At 44.5% G+C, this 22,216-nt stretch overlaps 1 protein-coding gene across 3 annotated transcripts in view; it reads right to left on the bottom strand.

Moving 5' to 3' along the window:
* Positions 1 to 297: 297 nt before the first annotated feature.
* FAM120A (family with sequence similarity 120A) overlaps positions 298 to 22,216 on the bottom strand; it is a 127,836-nt gene continuing 105,917 nt past the window's right edge. For 2 of the 3 annotated variants that reach the window (XM_037798600.1, XM_037798602.1), the window contains exons 12-18: positions 20,277 to 20,391; positions 14,645 to 14,854; positions 12,310 to 12,493; positions 11,590 to 11,727; positions 9,325 to 9,466; positions 8,950 to 9,046; positions 298 to 2,200 (exon numbers count right to left, since the gene is read on the bottom strand). In XM_037798600.1, the coding sequence (XP_037654528.1) occupies positions 1,889 to 2,200; positions 8,950 to 9,046; positions 9,325 to 9,466; positions 11,590 to 11,727; positions 12,310 to 12,493; positions 14,645 to 14,854; positions 20,277 to 20,391 (1,198 nt within the window). In that variant the 3' untranslated portion in view covers positions 298 to 1,888. The remainder of the gene's footprint in view (positions 2,201 to 8,949; positions 9,047 to 9,324; positions 9,467 to 11,589; positions 11,728 to 12,309; positions 12,494 to 14,644; positions 14,855 to 20,276; positions 20,392 to 22,216) is intronic. The other variant, XM_037798601.1, reaches the window with a different exon arrangement.

Here is a 22,216-nt window from a genome sequence, read left to right on the forward strand (position 1 = left end):
CTTTCTGCTTTGCTTTTGTCATTCTGTTGTATGCCTGCTTTACAAGACAGGAGGTTTTTTTTTTTTTTTTTCCCAGCCCTTTGCATTAAACTTAACTACGACACCGTGTCGGTATAATTTTCACATTAACCATGCATTAATGCTTCTTTTAGAGCTGGATCCTGGAATTACTTTGAAAGAGCAAAATATTTCGAGATTTTGCTTATTTGACCAATTCCTCAAGCAGCCGTTTCAATGAGTATTAAACCTCAATAACATGTATGTTTCTGTGAGTAAAATTTAAAAGCCACACTGTACTTTATACTAAAAGAATAAAGATTTTTATTAAGCATTGTAAGTTGCATTCAATAGCCTTCAAATACACCACACCACAGTCCATCTACGATCAATCAAACCCAACAGCAGTTCATTCTTGCACAGTCCATGAGTTAGGGCGAAACTCCCCTCAACTTACAGGAAGATCCTACTTAGCTCTGGCGGGCAGGGGCTGGGGAATTACACCTCCTTTCTGATCACTAATGTGTGATGAAGAGCATCAGGACAATTATAAGAAAACGAATAAGAAGGGATTCTGATTTCAAAGTACATTGTTTGGAAACATTAACAGAAACATCAAAATGATATAAGTATACCTGCTTCTACTAAATTCTTGATGGGAAAGTTCTCAAGAACAAGCAATTTGTTTCCTGCTACAGAAGGGGGGGAGGGTTTTTTTTTTTTTTAAGATCAAAGGGTTTTTTTTGTTTTTCACAGAATTTCATATTTTGCTAATATGAAGGCATAAAACAGCAACAAAGAACAAGAATGCATACAGCAGTGAATACACCAGGGTAATGTTGATATTTAAAACGGCTAGATAATTTTTGGAGGGGTTTTAGAATAAATGCAACAGAGGTCAATAATCACAAAATTTTAAGGTTAGAGCAAGATCAGTCAATGACTAAACATAGTTAACATCTTTTATAGGACTATTACTGATTATTAGCTTTTTTCTTGTTTTGCAAATGGGCACATACTTGTAAGAATGGAAGAAAGGACAATAACATGCATAATATTAACTACACACTTTAAAAATTATGAACCATGCAGAAGTTTAGCTCAGGTAGTAATACTAATGGCCTACGTCCGATCAAAACCACATAGTTCATTGATCACAGGTGCATGGTATTAGTCACGACAAGTTTCAGAACACATTGTGTTGATTTTGAAAGGTCATTTGCATCTTCTATGATTTCAACTTTATCTCCATTTAACTTGCTTGTAAAGTATGTATGATGTACTGTATATTTAAAATCAGCAGAACGGCAATATTACTCTATAATTTTTTTCGTTTCGATAGTTGCACTTTTTTTTTAAACACAAAAGAACCACATCAACAGTGATGAAATTTAAGTAAGAAAGAAAAACTGTGGTTGTGCCTTATTTTCTTCATAATCATAAAAGCCTTAAACAAAGCTTTATTGTGAAACAGTAATGCAAAATCAAATATAATGGCATACATATGGTGCCAAATGCTAAAAATTATATTTTAAGCTATCTATACTTAAAGACTGCCAAAATTTGTTTTCTTTATAGTTCAAGAAATACAGCTATAGGCTTTTGTCATAACCAGTTTAAACTTTATGTGTACTTCATTTTAAGTGCGGGAGTCAAATGCTCTTCATTTTCTTTCTCTTTTTTGTTTTATTGTAGCATTTTGACTACAACTGGTTAAAACTAAAAATGTGTTGTTTAAATCTCTGATATCAAAGAGGGATCCGAATTTCCAAAGTCCTCATTTTTCTCTTACGGAAAGGAAAAAATGTACGTAACTGTAGGCTCTCTCTCTTTCCAGATATTTCTAAATCCTTACCCTTCCAACATCCTTCACCCTCTATAAAAAATAAGTTTACTCTTCTTTATTTAAGACAGCCGCCTCAAGAGTGTCCTCTTTATGGCAAACACTGTCTGCAGTTAGTGCATTTAAGTGAGGATTTGTATTGCACATTTTAGAGTCCTTGTTCAAGGCACTTTCAGACTGGTCAGAAGCCCTGGCGTCTCCTGCGCTCCCGTTCATGTGGGGAGCCGGCTTCTCCTCCGCCGCTACCCCATTCTCAGCCAGGGCACCCTCCGGGGCCACGGCAGAGGCCTTCGACTCCCCAGACTTCAACTTCAGTTCTTTGGCCACTTCTTCTGCTGAAGCAGCATAAGGAGGTTTGCCCTGTTCAAAGCAGAGGAGAACAGACGAGAAGACGGCTTGGGTTAAATGGTGGGAGACAGGGAACCCCATGCTGCACCTGCGGATTCAAGAACATACACAGGGGACCCGGAAACCGATGGCCATGTCGCTACAAACTCCGACTCGCACTCATTTTGTCTCTGACTGACCCTCCACCGACAGGAGCTTCTATTTCAGTTAGTTCCTTTCTGCTGCCCCTTCCCTCAGCTTCCATGCAGTTCATCTCCTGAAAATGCAAACCATGTACCAGGAGGGAGACCCCTACTTCAGAGCTCCAGCTACTCTCTTGATAAGGCACCAAATCATTTAAAATAACGAATTCCTCTTAACCAGTCGACTCTGAAATTTCAGATCAATCCCCCATCCCCTGCCCCAGCTCTGAAAACGAAGACCCTCTATGCTACCTGCTCATAACCCACAGCAGACATGTGCCGCATTTCAAATGGGGAATTAAATGAGAGCCAAATCTTCCTTGGGCAGCCTCACAAACCACCTACCTACACTGACCATCTCCTTTCTGGATGCCTCCCCCCCTCCCCCCCGCCCCTCCCAATATGCCTCTGCCGAGGAGACTGGCCTGGGCCGCAGGAGGGTCACTGTGACGTTGACAGCCATCGTCAGACTGACTCGCCCGGAACCAAACCTTAGTGATTTTCACCTCCCAAGTGTCATTTTCCAGATGAGAAGACTGAGGCCCAGAAAAGTAAAGACAGTGACAGGTTTCTGACTGCTTGTCACGTCCCCCTTTCAACATGACACGTGTGCCCCTAGCATCTTCTGGGCCTTACTCTGAAAACCAGGACACAGGCCCTGCTGGAAACAAGCGCAGCCATGCAGCCCGGGTGAGGCCTTCTCCCCTCGGTCTCCACCCCACGGGGTCTCCCCACTGTTTCCAGCCCTAGTGTTCAGAGACACTCAGGGACACGCATTCAGAAGGCAGTGCTATCAAAATTTTCTTGGAATTTTGAGAAAAATAATTAATATAACAGGGCCAAGAAAGGGAGACAAATAATATTGAAGATTTCAGCCACAAAGGGAAGTCAACCGGGACTAATTAAGTGCTTAGAGCTGCCTCACGGTGAGGACTCTGGGGAAGCCCCTCTACAGGCACTGCCTGGACAAGACCACGTCACACACACTAGGATGCAAGACGGGCGAGAAGGAAAGGCAGCCGCCACCTGCTTGGAGACAGACGTCCCCTCGCCCTATTGCTGGTGCAAGCCAGCCCCTTCCACCACCTCTACATACACCCGCAGGCACGGATGCAGGGAGGCTGCCGTCTGCTCTATGCCTGTTGCTACAGCGGTGTCTCGTGAGGGGCGGCAGGCCAGGGTGAGCGCACGCAAAGCCAGGTCTCGAGTCCACTGGGCTCCCAGGGCCAGTGGCCTCACTGGGCCTCGGGTCCTCATTCCTGAAAATGGCAAAGCCTTTGACCCCAGACTGCAAGGACAGACAGATGGACCACGTGTGCAGAAGCCCTCCACCCAGCCCCTCACGGGAATGAGTGCCATGCAAATGTTAAATCTCCCTATTTCAACAGGGTAGAAAGCAGCCGTACCTAGATGTCCAATGTAAGAATTGGAATCAGAGCTCTACAGCTAGAGCTGTTCTGCTTTCGGGGGGGCGGTGGGCAAAGCGACTGTATCAATATCTAGTCTCCAGGCAGTTCAGGAGTTAGATTTATATGCTAGGGAGCCTACTGCTGTTGTTTTTGTTTTAAAATTATATTTTTAAATTGAAGAATATAACCTATATACATACAAGTGATAACTTTCCAAGTGCAATTTAACAAGTAGTTCGGGAACAAATTTCAAAGAATATTATGGGTTACAGGTCCACAGTTTCAGTTATTTCCTTATTGTGAAATATAACGTATGCAGAAAGAATATATTTAAAGTATGATTTAACAAGTAGAGGAAATTTCCAGAAGTGTTATGAGTTCCAGCACCATAGTTTCTATATATCCTTACTCATAACACAAATACGCTGTTGGTTCTTGCTTGGGGAAGGCAGTGGCACAGCCAGCCTTCAGCAGGGACATGCACGCTGAGCCCGACCAGGCAGAGCCGGGAGGCAAGGGTGAGTGTGGGGCCCTAGCAACGGGGCAAGGCTGATGGCAGCACCGGGGACACACTGTGTGAAACAAGGGAGGAGAGGGAAATGGAAGGGTAGCGACCCCACTGAAAGAAACACGCTGTGTAAGTATGAGGGCCCAGAGAAGGTGCCGCATGCACAGCAGAGGCAGGACACGCCAGTGGAGGTGCCCATCGGTGGCTAAAGGGCCTGGGATGTGTGGGGGTCTCCTGGCTGACGAAGGGAGACTGCTTAGAGAGGCCATGGGACCCATGTGAACCAGAGGAGAGGTGGCAGAGCCGTCGGCACAGCTGTGATGGGCCAAAGAGCACGCACTGGAGACAGGGCCTGAAGGACTGGCTGGGAGAAGGGCAGGCGGGAGGCCGGAGCCTCACACACAGATAGCTGGGGCAGCTGGATGGCAAAACCAGAAACACACGGACGATATTTATCAAGAAACTAGATGCCAAGGAGTCCCTCTGAACCCTAATACAGGAGCCGCGGAGGACCAGCCCTCACCCAAACCCAGATGCACCGGCAGCCACACACGAGAAGCACTGGACGCCAAGGGCCCCAGACAGCGGGCAGATGTGCCCTGGTCTGGGAACAGTGGCCGGCACCGGTGGGGACTCATCCTCAGGGAGTCTCCGACCTGCCAGGCCAGTGCCCTGCCCTGATGCGAAAGTGCTGGGAGTGGGATGAAAACAGGAGAGGACCACAGGGACAACGGAAGAGGAGGGTATGAGCAGAGTGGGCTGGGCAGCCTCAGGAAGCCAGCCTCTTTGTGAATACAATATGAAATGAAAGCTAGAAGGAGGAGCTCTGTGAAATCAGCAAAACCGCCCCCAACATGCTTCCTTCCAAAAGCGTAAGATAACTAATTTCATAATAAAGAGCCTCACAAAGGACTAAGGTCAAATCACATACACAGTTATTACAAGGAAAAGGAAAATAAGGAATAGAGTAACATCCCTAACACAATGAAAGCACACCAGAAAGACATGTCCATAAAAAAGACAAAGATGGCTTTCTCTGATCTCAAAATGAGTTTGAGCTATTAAAATGAGATAAAATCAGAAAGAATAACATATATCAAACTAAGAACTAGAAAATTAGGTAAAAGAATTCAGGAAAGAATTCAAAATAAAAAGAAGAAATCATTCCAGAAATGAAAATTAAACAGGAAGGAACACATAAACAAATAAACTCCTTAATACCCAAAGAATGTGACAGGGAAGATAAGTTTTAAAAATCGGTTTCTCAAAAAGTTAAATGTTTGTAACAACATTATTCACGACAGCCAAAGACAGGAAAAATGAACCCAAACAAAACCAAACATCTATCACTGGATGAACAGATAAAATGTAGAACACAGCCACACAAGGGAGCACCACTTGTCCACGTTCTGATGCCACAACCTGGACGAGCCCTGGACACGTTGTGCCCTGGACACATTGAAGCCAGACACGAAAGGCCACAGACCGTGTGACTCCACCGACATGAATCACCCATGGGGCAGACGGTGCGTGAGGGGTGCCCGGGGCTGGGGGCGGCTGGGGAGTGGCTGCCAAGGGGCACAGCATTTCTTTTTGTGGAGGATAAAATCTTCTCGACTTGGTGACGATGGCTGGACAACCTTGTGAGTATACTACAGCCACTGGACACTAAACAGGCATATTTTATAGTATGTGAGTTATATCTCAAAAAAAAATGAAGCGAATTTTTCTTTAAAGTTACAATTGCTCTAATAAAAGATTAAAAAGTAACTTTTTTTAAAAAGGGGAATCAAAAGAACATGGCAAATACTGAAGAACCAACATGAGGGGACAGGAGCCTAGCAAAGGAGAGAACAAATGCCAAAAAACCTATTAATTCAAGAAAACTCTCTGGAATGGAACGACAAACACCCAGGCACAATCGAGTAAAACTGCTAAACTTTTAAGGAAAAACCAAAAAAAAACTTTGGGCATTAAGCCAAATCATCAAGTGATTTCAAAAGGAAAGAAAATTAGATTATTGTCAGCCTTTGACAGCAATGTTCTATGACAGGAGAAAATGAAATGACATATTTAAGATACTCAGGGTTGAAAAAGTGAGTTGATGATACTGTGCTCCTACATCCTTCCTCTGGAGCCCTTCCTGAAGGATTTACTAAAGAAAGAGCCTCAGAAAGCCAACATGCAGAGACATGACACCAGGTCAAGCAGTGGGCATTAAACTAAGTTACTTAGAGAACTAAAATTATCCACACTCAGATAATACAGATCATAATACAACTGTTTTTAAAAATTCAAGAAAGGTGGCCGAGAATGGGGAGAATATACACAAAAATTTTCTTTTGTTCTCATGATTATATTGAGACGGTAGTATTAGTGATTATTCCGAGCTTGTTTTGTGGGCAATATGGGATAAAGTAAATGATTAATTATGGGATATTCTAATTAAATTATCCCTTGGATCATTAAGAACCTATAGTCTCAGGATAGGACATACAGATACAACACAGCAGAGGTTAAATTAAAATCCTGAGGTCCTAAACTTGAATTGGAATCAGTATGGACTTCAGATATTTTATTTGTAAAAAGAAGCATATATGTATATGCTGAGTGGGTGTGTATACACATGTGCATAATATGTGAGTGTGTTTACACCCCTCCTCCATGACTGTCCAGAGTCTACAAATACTGATGCAGTGCAGGAGAAAGGCCACATGGATGTACTTCAGAAGAGGTAAAATAAAAGCCCTCAATTTGAATTGGAAGCATCAATATGATACGAATTTGTGAGTTATTTTATCTTAAAAAAAAAAAAAGGTGTGTGTGTTGCACGTGTACATTTATGTGTGAGGAAACAACTTGGCCATGTCTGTCCACAGAAGGACACCAGAAGCAGTACTGGATTAAGTCTTCCTGGGTGCCCAGATGGGGTCTGGAAATGCCCCTCCCACTGAAAGGAGCCAGGGCTTTCTGGGGAACGGCACGACGGCCTCATCAGGGCAGACAGAGAGGCCGCCAGGTCACGTCGAAGGGAAAAGATGCCCAGCGGCCAGAAACCAGCTCCAGCATTTATCCTGCCACGCTGACAGGAACTGTAACTGGGAGACCACAGGGTGGGTGATGGGAAGTGTCTCTTTACAAAAATATCTCACTGAGTCAAAGAACAAGAAATGAGGGGCTCAGAGCCCTCTGCACTCCTGGATGAACTAATGGGCGTTGCTTAGGTGTGAGCATGTAACACGAGACCCCTGGATGCCAGGCACCTCTGGATGAAGGAACATATTGCCACTGACAGTGTCACAGAAGGGACTGAACCTGGGGTCCAGAGTGTTACCAGGATGTGGCTAGCACCCTACAAGCAATGCAGAGAGAGTGACAGACTGAGAGCACCCTGAGTATGCAACTGGCAAAATCACACCATGTGGACATCAGTGGGTGAAATGGCCTGAGTCCTTCAACAGATAAACAGAAAGGAGAAGCAAGGAGGGAAACCTGCAGACTAAGACAACAATTAAAGACATCAAGTTAAGCTACACGTTTGTTTTAAGTGGTTTTTCACTATGCTTTATATTTTAAATGATAAACGTTTGAAAGCAACGTGGACACGCGTATTCCCCATGCCGGCTCAGGGAAGGCCCCTGTGCCCATCGCAGGTCGTGGTGCAGTGAGATGGGGCCGGCACCGCAGGGAAAGGGCTTTAGCTGGAGGGATGGTAGGATCGGAGTTCTCGTCCCCCTGTAAACCTGGCATGGGGCTGTGGTGCCTTTGCCTTAAAGGAGGTCTCTGCAGAGCCAGGAGTTTCAGGGCAGAGCTCACAGAAAGGCAGGAAATTACTGAACCCTACTACTTTACTACTCACGAGCCACACTGTACAAAGAAAACAAAACCCAGTCCTTGCCTTCAAGGACGCTGCCTGGTATGGGCACTTGACTGGTCTGACACATTTCATTAAAGATGACCAGGACACTAAGATCACCTGGCAAGGGTGGAATTTTTATTTTCTCTTTGCCAATTAAGTCCCCAAATAGAGGATATCAATTTAAGAGCTATGGGAGCATACACCTCTTAATGTTTTATGTGTGGAGCACAGGGAAAAAAAATCTATGGTTATTTGGAAAGTGAGACAATATACTGAAGTGTTAAGACCGACCAGTACTTTAAAAATCTTCTCAAGAGGGAATCCATCAGGATCCAGACCTCTAATGGCACACCCCAAGCTGGAGAGAGCTCACGCCATTTAATTAAGAGAGGAACGTGCCTTTGTTTCCTCATGGGTTGACTTTTTCAGAAAAGAGATGGTCGAAATGGCCCAGAGAGGGAGAAAAAACCCCACAGATTAAAGTCACAAATTCCCTTTTAAACCCTAAATGCTCTCCATTTAAATTAATGGTTTATAATATAAACTTTCAAAGCATCTGGGTTCTTCTCAGGGAAATTTCTAGTTGCGGTGTTTGAAAACGAGGCCGCATTCTGTGCATACAGTCATGGTTAAGGAGGAAGGCACTGAGATGGCTGAGTTCGGGTTTGAGGGAGCTGACATGTGCTGAGCAGGCTGGGTGCCTGACACCTAAGGGAACATGTCTGAACACTTGTTACAAGGGTCGGCGCAGATGGGGGGGGCATCTAAGGGTGACCCGGCAAAGTCCGCCTGTGTATGATTACCTGGATTGTCCCCTGGGTTTTATAACCTCTCCCGTAGTACCTTCCGCCTCTTCCGAACGTTCTAATCACCGGGGTGGAGATAACTCCTCTAGGACGTCTACAAAAGGAAACAAGGACAACATCAGACATGCTTAAATCTTTTACAGACAGCAATAGAGATAATCACACGCTGTCTCATGCCACAGGAAGAAGTGTGCTTATTAAATAATGGTCGTACCAATGGCTTATTTCCAGGAGTTAACCTTATTTATTTTTAGAGTTCCATTCCAATGCATTTGATTTGAAAAAGGTACACTTTAGAAATGGTACACTCCCTAGTATTTCTAAAAGGCCCTGGTTCACTGAACACTGCCATCGCTTTCTACGGGCACTTACCCCCGGGCTGGGCCCCCCACGGAGACCACCTGCAGCGGGAAGGGCCCCCGGCCGCCCCGGCCACGCCGGCTCCCGGCCCAGTGGCCCACCACAGTGCCGGCGATTTCCAGCTTCCCACCCTGAGAAGGGATAGGCTGGACTCCTGCATAAAACACATGAGGAAAACACACATCTTTACAACCACGGAATTAGAACAGCAAAGAGAAAGAAGCAAGCACGTCCCTGCTGGGCCCACATTTCCTGCAAAGCCTCTCTGGTCTGTGTTCTGAAGGCTCCATTCTGTGTGTGCAATGTCTGGGTGCCTGCTGCTTGATTTTAAACTGCTGTGAAAAATAGTTGTGAAAGTAAGAAAACGTGCTGGCGAGTCAAAGAACCCACGACAGCAGAACAAGGTGACAGCTGACACATGTGCCCCAGGCTGTCCAGGAGGAGAGATTTAATCGAGGGCCACCACTGGTCGTGTGGCACATCTCCCGTCCCAACAAGACGTGACCCTGCAAACTCAGCATTCTTTCCTCTTTGGGTAAAATTCTTCCAAGTTCACCACCTTATCCAAATTTGATAGAAATGAACAAATCTAGCTAGTTATTTCTTACTGTTTTTATAACTCAGAATTTCCCTAAGCAGGGTCTCCCACTGTATTTATTTATTTCTATCAATTACTGGTAGTCTTACTATCTACATTTTCTGACTTACCTAAGAAAACTCTCAAATAATTAACTGACAGCAATAAACGTCTGACTGAAAACAAGACAACCCCCCAGGCATCTTTGTTTTTTGCAAGTGGAATGGATTATTAATAAACTCTGCCTTATCCTGATGTTAGCCCCTGCAGCATCTGCTTCTGCGCTGTCCAAGAATTACACAACAAACCTCACATTTTCTAGTAGCCACGTTAAAAAAAGTAAAAAGAAACAGATGAAATAAATTTTAATAATATTCTATTTAACCCAATATATCCCAAATATGTATTACAACATGTAATCAAGATGAAAAACCAGTCCTGAGATACTTCACATTTTTCCCCCATTCTAGGACTTTAAACACTGGTGTGTGTTTCCCACTTACAGCACATCTCTGTCCACACTAGTCACAGGGCAAGCGTGTTTAACAGCCACCGTGGTCTGGGGCTTCTACAGTGGGCAGCACTGGTTTCAGTTTCAGAAACAATTTTAGGAAAGTCAAGCTGGGAAGTGAGCTCCTCTTGCCATTTCGGTCTAAGCAACACATCCCCTCTTGTCTTCAACCATCTGTCCGAAAATCCCCCTCCCGGTCTTTATCCCAACTACAGACGGGCTTTAGCATCAAGGCAAGACACTAAGGGTAACCAGAACAAAGAGAATACGTTGCTGCCAACCAATGTTGCACAACCAACATTAACAGGTGAGAAAAGCATCCCCGCAGGAGGCTGGGTGGCAGAACAAGTGACAGGCGAGAAGAGACATGCAGAAGGGAAAGGAGGGGCAACCTCTGTGCCTGTCGACTGAGGACTGAGGGCTGCAGTCTTCTTTCTCCCAAGCGTCTCGAGTGGCTGACTTAGAACATTCCTGATCACAGTACAGCTTGCCTATCCTCAGAGTGACTCTGAATTTTATTTGAATAACCCCTATAACATGGACTTGATGACCAGTTTTAGATCTGCAGCTCCAAAATGCTGGATTATGGTAAAACCACAAGTTAAAGGCTTTGAATTACAGCAGAATCATTCAGCACTGTTCTGTAAGCTAAAAGTTAGACTTTCTTCCTCCCTTGCAAGCCCATTACAAATGAGGAGAGAGGCAATGAGACTGAAAATGAACTCATTTATTTATCTGATAGAACTTTCTTTTAAAAAAACGCTTCTACAAAAGAACTGTGATGAAAATATTCTTTTCATGCTAGCAATTCTCCCCTGACATTAAAATCTTCCGTACAATCATAATAATCTTTACCAAGCACAGCTACTGGAGAAGGCGGCTGGAAGGAAACGCCACTAAGGTTACCGGGCAGCTTGCTCTGGTGCTGGGGTGAGCGGGGTGAGCCACCAGCCCGCAGAAGGGCGCTCGCCTCTTGGCATGGAAGGCAGGGCTGCCACGAGGCCGAGGGCAGGCAGGGTTAGGGGGAGCAGTGGCCGTCAGAGCAGGGCAAGAAGAAAGGGTATTTATTGGAACACGTGGCTTGTGAAGACGTTAAGGAGGAAAGAGCCGGGAAGTCAGTCGGGAGCCAGACTATGGAGCAAAGGCAGCTGCGGGCAGAAGCTCTGGGGAGAGGGTTGGGTATAATTACCGCCCTGTAACTTGCTAGTCCTGCTGCTGTCGCTGCCCGAGAAGGCTCTGGCGGGTCCTGCTGCTGCGGCCACCCGGAAGGCACGGTACGCGCCTGTTGCTACAGCGTCCCCATAAGGGCCTCCAAAGCCACAGGCTCCTGTGAGACCCAGGGGAGAGACAGGGAGAGGCCGTGAGGGGCCGTGCGCAGGGGTGCGTCCCTCCTGAGGAGTCACTGCTGAGCCTCAGGGCGGAGGGGCCCGTGCGGCCTCCCGGCTGTCACCTCCATCCAGGAGGTGGCCCCCGGGCCCCACTCGCCACCTCACTGCACTGACGGACCAACACGGCCAGGGAAGGAGCTTCCGTGCAACAGGGCATTTCAACAGGGCACTGCCAGGTGTACGGGTCAACCACGGGCCCTGCAAGAGGATTCTCTGACCTCGAAGGCCTTGTTTTCCCTCAAACACGAGAAAGACATCTCAAACCAAAAGAGCAAGCAGAGACTGTACTGATGGAGTAAAAAAAACCTAGGCTCTGCCACAGCTTTTGTAGATTCGTCTCTCCTTTTCGCATATTGCTCCTTTTGAATTTGAAGAACTGGCTGATGCAAACTTCATAACTAAGACTGACAATTACAAGGTCCTGACACAGCGAAATGGCCAACTAAAAAGGACTGCAAACTAATTTTAAGCATCTATTTTCCCCACGTTAACAGTTCAGTACAGTTACTGACACAACTTACCTGCAAAACCTCTGCCCCTGCCCTGAGTTGGTGGGACTGGCCCAAAGTGTCGAGGATACATGGAGGCTGGGTAGAAGGGCAGTGAGGGAGGTGGGGGGAAAGGGAGTGGATGGTTCTGCCGGGAGAAGTTCAGCCCCTCTAGAATGCTCTGGCGCATCTTTTCTACCTTGGCAGCTTGCTCGGCCTAGAAATCAAGGACCCAGTAGATAAAAAAACATGGTTCATAATGTTTGTTTTGTTTTTTTGTAAATTGTGGTAACATATTATAACATAAAATTTGCCATTTTAATCCTTTTAAGTGTATAATTCAGTGGTGTTAATTACATTCACAATGTTGTACTACCACCACAACCATCCATGACGGAAACTTTCGCATCATCCAAACAGAAACTGTACCCGTTAAACAACAACTCCCCACTCTCCTGCCCCCTGGCCCCTGGTAACCGCTTATCTGCTTTCTGTCTCTAAGAATTTTCAAGTAAGTGGAATCATACAATATTTGCACTTTTGCACTGGCTTATTGCATTCAGCATGTTTTCCAAGTTTATCCATGTAGAGGCATGTATCAGAGCTTCATTCCTTCTCATGGTTGAATAATACTCCATTGCATGTAGTACCACAATCTGTCTATATATGAATTAACGCTGCTAGGAACACTGCTGTGCAAGTATCTGTTCGAGTCCCTGTTTTCAATTTTTTGGGGTCTACACCTAGAGGTGGGATCCTACAGTAATTCTGTGTTTCTGAAGGACTGGCAAACTGTCTTCCACAGGGGCTGCACCATTGTACACTCTCAATGGCAACGCACAGGGGTTGTCATTACCCCGCATCCCTGCCAATTCTGCTACCGTCTGCTTTTTAAAGCACAGCCACCGTAACGGGTTTGGAGAAGCATCTCACTGTGGTTTGGGTTCGCACCCGCCTGGTGGGCACCAATGCCCAGCATCTTTCCATGGGCTTATTGCCCATTTCTAACCGTTCTCTGGAGAAAGGCCTATGTGAGCCCCCGGCCCATTTAACTGGGTGGTCTTTTTTGTTGCTGAGTTGCAGGAGTTCTTCAACCCTTATCAGATACAGGATTTGCAACTATTTTCTGATTCATAATATTCTAATCGGAACAAACACTAAAGGGATACGGTAGATCAACTGCTTGCATGCAGATGATATACTTATTTATCCATAAATAATACAGTCATAATCTCTGTAGTGACACTTGTGTACAGATCTCAAAAATGACCACAAAACCAAAAACCCAAGAAAATGAACAGATATCTATTAATGTCATAAGCAAATATGAAGCTAAATTTTCCCAATTTCTCAGGGTATTTTTAGGTGAGAACCACTTATTAATATAAAGGTTTATTTAACGAAAATGTGTATTTGGTTCTCAGAAATTACTGGCTAATCTGTAAACCCACAACTTCTCTAATAAAGAAAACAAACAAACAAAAAACACACTGGAAAAAAAGAAAATTAACGGCTGAGTCCAGACGGATCAAACTCTGCAGCCTTCATGCCTCTAACACACCTTATATTTGGATGAGTATTTTACTGTCAATACATATGCCACATTTTAAAATTTTGTTTTCCTATCAGTTCTAATAAGTTTGTAGGTCAGGTATTCATTGCATTCTGCAAATGAGGAAACAGCACAGAGACATCAAATGCTGTTTAAGGGACTCAGGAAAGCCTGGAGATCTCGTCAGAGGGACTAAATGCCAACCCACGTCTGCAGGCTGCCTCTGCAACGCCATAGCCATTCAGTCCTTGACATATGGTTCCAGCAGGTAAAGAAATACATGTTGCATAAATTAATGTGAATGATAAAATTTGTGTATGCCAATTTCCACTGTGAGAACATTCAACCAGAGTGTCTTATTAATAAATACATGCGCCAGAGACAGAGAAGGCTGGTGAGAATTTGAGTGTCTGCTCACAAAGCGAGATATATCCTCAGACTGAGTTTTACTTAGGAACACGCTGGACTGGAGAGAAGAAAGCATGTTTTGTAGTCAGAGTCTAAGGTTTAAAAACTCAAGTAGATGTGAGCCTCCTTTATACAATGGGGACAACAGAACCTACTTCAGTTTATTTTTAAACTAGGATTAAAAAAAATCTTATATTCAGAGCCTGGCTGCTTGTGAGCTCTCAAGTGATTTAGTTACACATGTGGCCGGGCCCGATCTAAAACAGCACGCTTGTCACAGAATCCCAGTGCCAATGTGGAATGAGAGGGCAGACTTCACCGCGAGCTCTCCTCCTCCTCAGGAGAAGCATGAAAGCAGGTGGCCCCCTGCCCTCCCCTCCCCACTCCGCTCAGGGACTGAGACCATACCTGACCGTCACAGAGGTCGATGAGAGGGGTCTTTTCCCGGCTGGCTCTGAGGAGCTTGGACTGGAAGAGCTTGCCGTCAAAGTACATCCAGGGACAGCAGTGCTCCCAGGGGATCGGCTGCCCGCAGGCGTCGTTGGCAAACAGCGCCATGTCCACCCCACTCATGAACAGAGCCGACAGCTGGATTCCTCGGGGATCGAGGTTCTCAATCTTTAAATTGAAAAGAGCAATTTCTATGGAGTAAGAGTACTGCAGTTTTTAATACTTCTGATTTTCCATTAAAACTCCCCAAGGTTAATAGAGAATACTCCCATACAAGACAGCACCACCAAGGGCTCCTATCACTACCTGACATCGAGCTAGCCTCAGGAAAATGGAAATTCTGGTTGTGCTTTTTAACAAATTTAAATTTAAGAGAACGTTTTATAGAAACATTGAAACATTTCAGTTTGGAACGTAAAGTATTGCACGAGTAAAAAATAATATTGTACTTAAGGTTGACACATGACAAAGTAATAAATCATTAATGGTCTCCTTCAGCAGGTAAGAATTCTACAATTCACCAATGGAATAAAATCATAAACACTGACTTCAGATTCTAAACACTGATAATATATATATTAACACAAAAGCGGTAAAAAGGAACACTCTATTAAGATTTTACAATGTTCAAGTAGTCATATTTAAAAGATTACTTGATATAATTTCATACGAAAATAAATTTATACTTTATATTTACATTATCTCATGTATTAATGTTTTAAACAGCAACTTACTAATGAGACTGCCAAATGTTTTAGAAGAAATGGAATAGCTTATAAATGAAAGAACACAACAACAAAAATACTGTACCTGAACCATGCATAATATTGTAACCCAGCATAAAATTTTATTCTGCGGTTGTTTTTTGCTCAGCAATCAGCGCTAGGTGCCTTCCTTTTACACGACTCTCTCGGCTGGCATGTGATGGGCAGGGCAGTAAGTGCTAACAGAAATACAGTCAACTCTTGATTATCTGTATGTGGAGGACCGAGTTTGTGGATCACCCAGGACAAAGTCTAAACTCTGGTTTCTGTCTTCCCACTTTGTGGGCCTATTTTCTAAGATGACAGCTTCTCAAGAATGCTATCTTTATGCATAGCAATTGTATTCAAAATTCAAAGCAATAAGTAACCATAGTAGATAAAGTGGCTTTTCATTAACAAGAAAAAAGATCACCCCAGTGCCAAATATGAATGAACTCAGGATTATCTGCTGTTTCGTGCACTCTGTGTCAGCAGTCCCCATTTGTTATCAGGTAACAACTTCCCAAAAGTGGAAAAATCTGTTCACAAATTTATAAACTCTGTTTATCTGTACCTCCCAATCCTATTACCTCATCACTGGATACTATTTTTCCCAAGCAGTTGTTGGGAAAGCTGGCTAAAAACATGTTCAGTGGAGGGCAGATGGGGGTTGCGGTGACAGAATTAGATGCATTTTTATATTTAAGAGCAGAAAGTGGAGAAAGAGAGGGTCTAGCTGGAACAGAAGGAAAAAAGAAATCCACCTTGATTTAATTTAGATTCCTTTCTCTGAGCTGCAGGATGAAGGAATTCTCTTCTCCTAGAATATTCTTCAGGCAGAAACGCACTCCCCAAAGCTGCCCTCTCCCCTTTCCAATGCCTGCTTATAAGGCGGCAGAGCACAAACGCTAGCTCAGGAGCCCCCGGGTTCCCACGACGGGCACTGCTTCCCTCCTGGGCTGGGGAAGCGATGGCGTTCTGCAGTCTGCCCCTGGACCCTGTCTCTGCAGAATCACCCCTTCCAGTCAGTGATTCTCCCTCATTCATCTCGCCGGGGCCGCAGGGCCTGAGCCTGCTCTCCTGGCCCCACTGTCCCCTCCGCCACAGAGTGGAGAGTCTGGGTCAGGGGTTTAGGAAAGCCAACGACTGGATCTGTGCTCTCTAAAGATGCTGCTATTCAAGTGTACATGAAAATGCCCCAAATCTCCTATGAAAACACACGAAGCATCATCCTGCTGTTTATTCTTAGTAACTGTTTGTTGTTTGTCATATTCATACTCAAACACGTATTTGATTAATACAACTCAAAACCATTTTCTGGGCAAACAGCTCTTTGTGTGCTAAGTTTAAGAAACAAAAGCAGCTGCATTAGAACACAGAAGCACCTTAGTGAGAGCCATTGTTCTCCAAATGTGCTGACAGGAGGCAGGGAAAAATTCTAGATTATCCACACAAATACAACACACACACATTTTTAAATGACGTCAACATTAGTTGAGGAACTGTGTTTTTATGGAATTTTAAAAACAATGCTTACAGGTTTGAGACAATTTGCAATTTTAGTGGTGAAGACCATCACTAATTTAACAGAGAAAGTTCCTCACAATAAAAGCAGTTTTAAACAATGTGAAAAAAAGAATCTCAACTGATGTGTGCATTTTTCCTCATTCTAGAATTTTTAAAGTTACATTACATAGTGTTTTGTAATTTTTTTGTATTTTCCCCTAAGTGTTAATTATATAAATAATAATATCTAATATTTATGGAGCATTCATAAATGCGCAGACACTGCTCTAAGTGTACAAGCATCCTCTGACTCACTTCCCTCCACAAGCCTGCGACACGGGCTCTATCAACAGCATCCCAGCTACTGACGGAGAAAGTGAACAACCCCAGGAGCGCAGGGACACCAAGCTGGTTACTGACAGAACCAGAACCTGCGTCTCCAATCACAGAGACAGCTGCTGTATTCACATCCTCACCTCGTTCTCTTATACCATAGTCAACATTTACCAACGCTCCCCAGCTGGAGAAACAAAAGATAAAAAGTGCTTTATCAGAAAGACAAGTGTAGAATTTAATCTCTGCTCAATTAGCTAAAAAACCAGATTTTAGTGAGGTTACTTTGTTCAACTTCTAATTACTGGGCAGCAGACTCTTACTTGAATCTGTCGTATTCACCTAAATGCAAAATAATTCTAACAGGTGCCACAGACATGTTGCATACCCCTAATGCTGTCTTTAAAGCTCTTCATTTTCCATCTTTTATATTCTGCACTTAGCATGTGAAACTGTTAAAAGAATTTAAGGCAATTATCAAGAGCAAGGGAGGGAAAAAAGTGGGCAAATACTGTAACTGCACCAAGGTCCTTCTCCTCAGCCTTTACCACCCTCCTCAAGCACAGGGTCGCAGCACTAGTTTTACCTTTAGTCATCATACTCCTGTCGGTAACCCAGGAGCTCTTAGAGCATAAATCAGGGATAGCTGGCGATCTCTGCCATAGCCTCAGCCACTCGGGGAAATGGGTGGCGGAGAAAGCTCGGATGAAATTAAATCCCTAAAAGTTCACCTTTGCTAATGGCTGCGACACCTTTCCCCACCACACCTCCCATCAGAGAAGCTTGCCCATGAGGCTACGCTGGCAGAGCTGGGCCTTTTCCTCCGCAGCTCCCCTCCGATGGCAGAGTGCGCAAGCACATGGTGAACGGATGGGAGAAGAAAAAGGGGGCCTGGGCAAACCACAAACTGGGTAATGGGCCCCTAAAACAACAACAATCAGGAGTTGACTATATCATATATAAATAGTGAAATGGTATATTATAGAAAAGCATCATCATTGCCTTTATGATATAAAAAAACAAAAATGTAATGGTTTAGTGAAAAAGCAATTTCAAAATCCAATTTTCTAGCACTGAATTTTGGAACCCTCAGCCCTGCAGAGGAATTTTTGTAGCACTTAAATAATGTTTATTCCAACAATGCTCAATCTGATAGCAGAGGGGATTTTCAAACTTTAAAGAAAGAAAGAAAGAAAGAAAGAAAGAAAGAAAGAAAGAAAGAAAGAAAGAAAGAAAGAAAGAAAGAAAGAAAGAAAGAAAAAGAAAAACTACATAAACGACAACTTTCCCACTCGTGGGTGTTTTTCCTTATAGCTCTGTCTGGGTTTACACTGACAATGAAAATAAACTCGGTCCTTATTAAAGGGAACGAACCTTCGGTCTCCAGACAAGCAAGACACAAAGAAACGATGAGCGAGATTGAAGTTAACTGCACATGACATGTACCCTTTATCTCTAGAAACGTCTGGCTTTAGATGAAGAGCCTGGAGAAAACCATGAAAGTACTAAGATCTCAAAAGAACCAAAATGAAAGCTTAGAATGTGATTCTCTTTCACAAGTTACACCCTGTGCGTCGATCCAAAAATGAAAAGAATATGGGACGTAAGATGAACTTGAGTAAAAGGAACTTGATGACAAGTGAGGCAGAGCGGGCATACCTGACGCCTGGCGGTCTGATTTTCAGAACGGGGATGCCAATACTGATGTAAAAATCTCTATGAGAGAAACAGGAAGCAGAGGTAGAGGGATGGCCGGCACTGTCGCAGAAGCACCTACGCGCCCTGAAGCCTCTCGGGATGGAGACGAGGTGGCGACCTCCTGGTTAGGGCACAGGGAGTGGCGCCTGGGCTCGGTATTGGGGCACTGGTTGGGGGGGGGGGTTCTGACCAACCATTCTAAAACAAGCAAAAATTTAAATTCAAAACAAAGAAAATTTTCTCCCTAACCAACAGAAAAGGTTGATCTAGAAAACAGGGAATACAATTTGGGGCGAATTCTCCCCCAAGTTTTATTCTGTTTGTTTTTGTTTTTTAAACTTAGCTTGTTTCCAAGTTCTCAGGAAGCCTATGGCAACTGCACATGGCTTACACAAACCCGGCTGAAGAGGTTCACTCACCAAATTGCTCAGTTTAACAAAATAATTCAGGGAAAACCAGGAATTTATTGAGCACCAACTGTAGAACACGGGAAACCTGTAAAGCGAGCCTAGCGCTCCTCTGGCAGGGGAAGAATGCCTTCATGAAGAACAGCAAAAAGATCTAAAGGCGAAGGCAATTTTGCCAAAAGAGGTTATCTGACTACAAATTAAATTTAGAAAAAAAAATTAATAAGTAAATAAATAACTGATGGCAAATGAGAAAAGGAAAGAACAAAACCAAAAACCTGGAATACATTAAAAAGAAAAGGCAGATCCACTAATTGAGCACACTTTGAAAAAGTCTTCACCTTCTAAATTTTGGTATAGAAATCAGAAAACAATTACAACTGTACAAACACAGCAATTCATTAACGTGTATGAGAAAGATATGCATGCTAAAAATTAGGTAACAACTTGGAGAAAATTAATATTGTCAAAATAATTAAGGAACAAAAACAATTAACTAGAAGGGAAAATTAAAAGGTGCATGATGTTAAATGCTAACTAAAAGGGGCACAGGGACTGTTCTTCAAGTGTATCTTTTTAAAAGAGGTTTACAATGCTAGAAGGGCAAAGGATAATTTTTAGATACAACTAATGTTGTAATTAGGAACAATAGAACGAAATAAGAAAAAGAATCCTGGTGAGATGTTAGTTAAGCGCAAGGCCCCCAGGATTTGAAACCGCCTCCTAAAATAGAAAAGGTCAGTTTATTTCCTGATGTGCAAAACAAGAACAGACACCCGCTGACAAGCAGGGGAAGCCTCCAGCTGGCACAGAGCACTGCCCGCCGCCGACACCGCGCACGCCAATGCCGCGCACCCGAGCCCAAGCCTGCTCCCCAGGTGGGAGGGCCAGGCCTGCGATTACCTTGAGCTCCTGCAGCTGATCCGGCTCATAGAGCTTGGGGGACAGCGCCTGGGCCAGGAAGGCATCGAGCTCCTGGCGCCGCAGAATCCGTACTCCTGGCCACTGCACCATGTACCTGGAGGAGCAGAAAGGGGTCACATCTATACGGGAGCACCGGCGTTCCAGTTCCAGATAAATTAGGGATACTCAGCACAGAAGCCCCAGCAGGGTTTCTCGCCCAGCTCCCGTCTCTTCATTTTATTAACCAAGCACAAATAGAAACTTAATCATCACTGGGGCCGACTCTAACATCTTACTTTAGAGTAATTAAAACTAGCAAGCTAAATTGTTAACACTGAAAATATCTGGTCAGTGATTTTTGGTATCATTTCATTGTCATGCTGTTTTTAAACCCTGAAAGTACATTATAAACATCAACTTACATCACTTATTTATCTTAATTTATGAGACAGGTTAGTCAGGAGGCAGGTCCTAGGTTAAAATTCACGGGACTGACGTCACAAGGAAAAGCCACACGTGCCAAGGGGACCCCCCGCAGTCCAGGGCGCCACAGGGGAATCTGTGAGCACAGGCAGGGGGAGAAGCCAGGGCTCCTGGCTGGCCCCTGCCTGCCTCCAGCTCATCTCAGGGCCACACACCCCTTCTCACCAAGCACTGGCTCCAGGGGAGCACTGGTAGCCCCGGGGGGACCGGAGCTGGGAGCCCCTGCACCTCCGCTCCTGCTGGGGTGGGCAGGCACGTGAGGGCTCTTCCCCTACTCTCCTCACCCCGTGAATCCCAGCTCAAAGGCAAGCTCCCGGGACGGGACGTCCTGACCTGAAGTAGCCACAGGTCCTCCAGCCCTGTCATTTTAGTTATCACAGCCCCTTGCCCCCACCATTTACATCCTTCCAGGACTTAACCCAACCTATCTATATTTGTATGTCTATCTGTCTACTATCACGCTGCAACAACGTAAGCTCTTTTTGGATACAGACCTTGCCTGTTTTATTCAGTTGCACCCCCAATAAAGAGCCAACCCCCCCCCGCCCCATTCTGTATAATCTGCTCCTGCCTCCCAGGGAACCTACTCTTCTTACACAGCACCCTCGGCGCTGGCTCGACTCCTCCTGGTGGCTGCTACCACAGATTCTAGGAGTGAGGCGGCCATTCTCCCCCAGTCCACCGCAGCTGCTGCCACAATCCAACCTTTACGCATGTGATAGCCAGTGCGGCCACCACCAAATCAGTCACGTTAATGCCATTTAGTGCCTCAGGACGCACTAAAACCACACCACTTCAGCGGTGTTGCTGCCAAAATCGCATAAAAAACACCCTGGCACATCTATGTTGAGAATGGCCCCCCAGAGGGGCTGTTCCAACAGAAGCCCAAGCCCTCCCTGGTTCACAAAACCACCAGCCTTTACTCTCCAAAAATACATCACAAAACTCAAAGAAGGACTGAGAAACTGTTCCAGATTAAAGATGACATGACAACTGAACATGCAAAGCATTGTCCAAGAGTCTCATTGGCTATAAAGGACATTCCTGGGAGAATGGGCAAAATCCGAGTAAGACCTAGAAATCAGATGTACCAACATTAATTTTCTGATATTGCTAATGTCCTTGTTTTTTAGGAAATACAAACTGAAGTGCTTAGGGGTAAAGAAGCATCATGTCTGCAACTTACATTCAAGGAATTCAACACCCACACACAAGGAGAAAGAAAACGGATAAAGCAATTGTGGTAGAATGTTAACATTTTACTCAGGGGAACATGGGTAAAGGACAAGCAAAAACTTTTTGTATTAATCTTATAAATTTTCTTTTAAGTCTAAAATAGGCCACAAAATTCCAGAGCTTACTTCCCACCCAAGGGGCAGACCAGTACTTCCATCACATCCAACCCCTTCCCCTCCCACGCTCCTCCTCAGACCCCACTTTCCCTCCGAGACCACCTC

This window comes from Choloepus didactylus, chromosome 10 (assembly GCF_015220235.1).
Source record: "Choloepus didactylus isolate mChoDid1 chromosome 10, mChoDid1.pri, whole genome shotgun sequence".
NCBI lineage: Eukaryota > Metazoa > Chordata > Mammalia > Pilosa > Megalonychidae > Choloepus > Choloepus didactylus.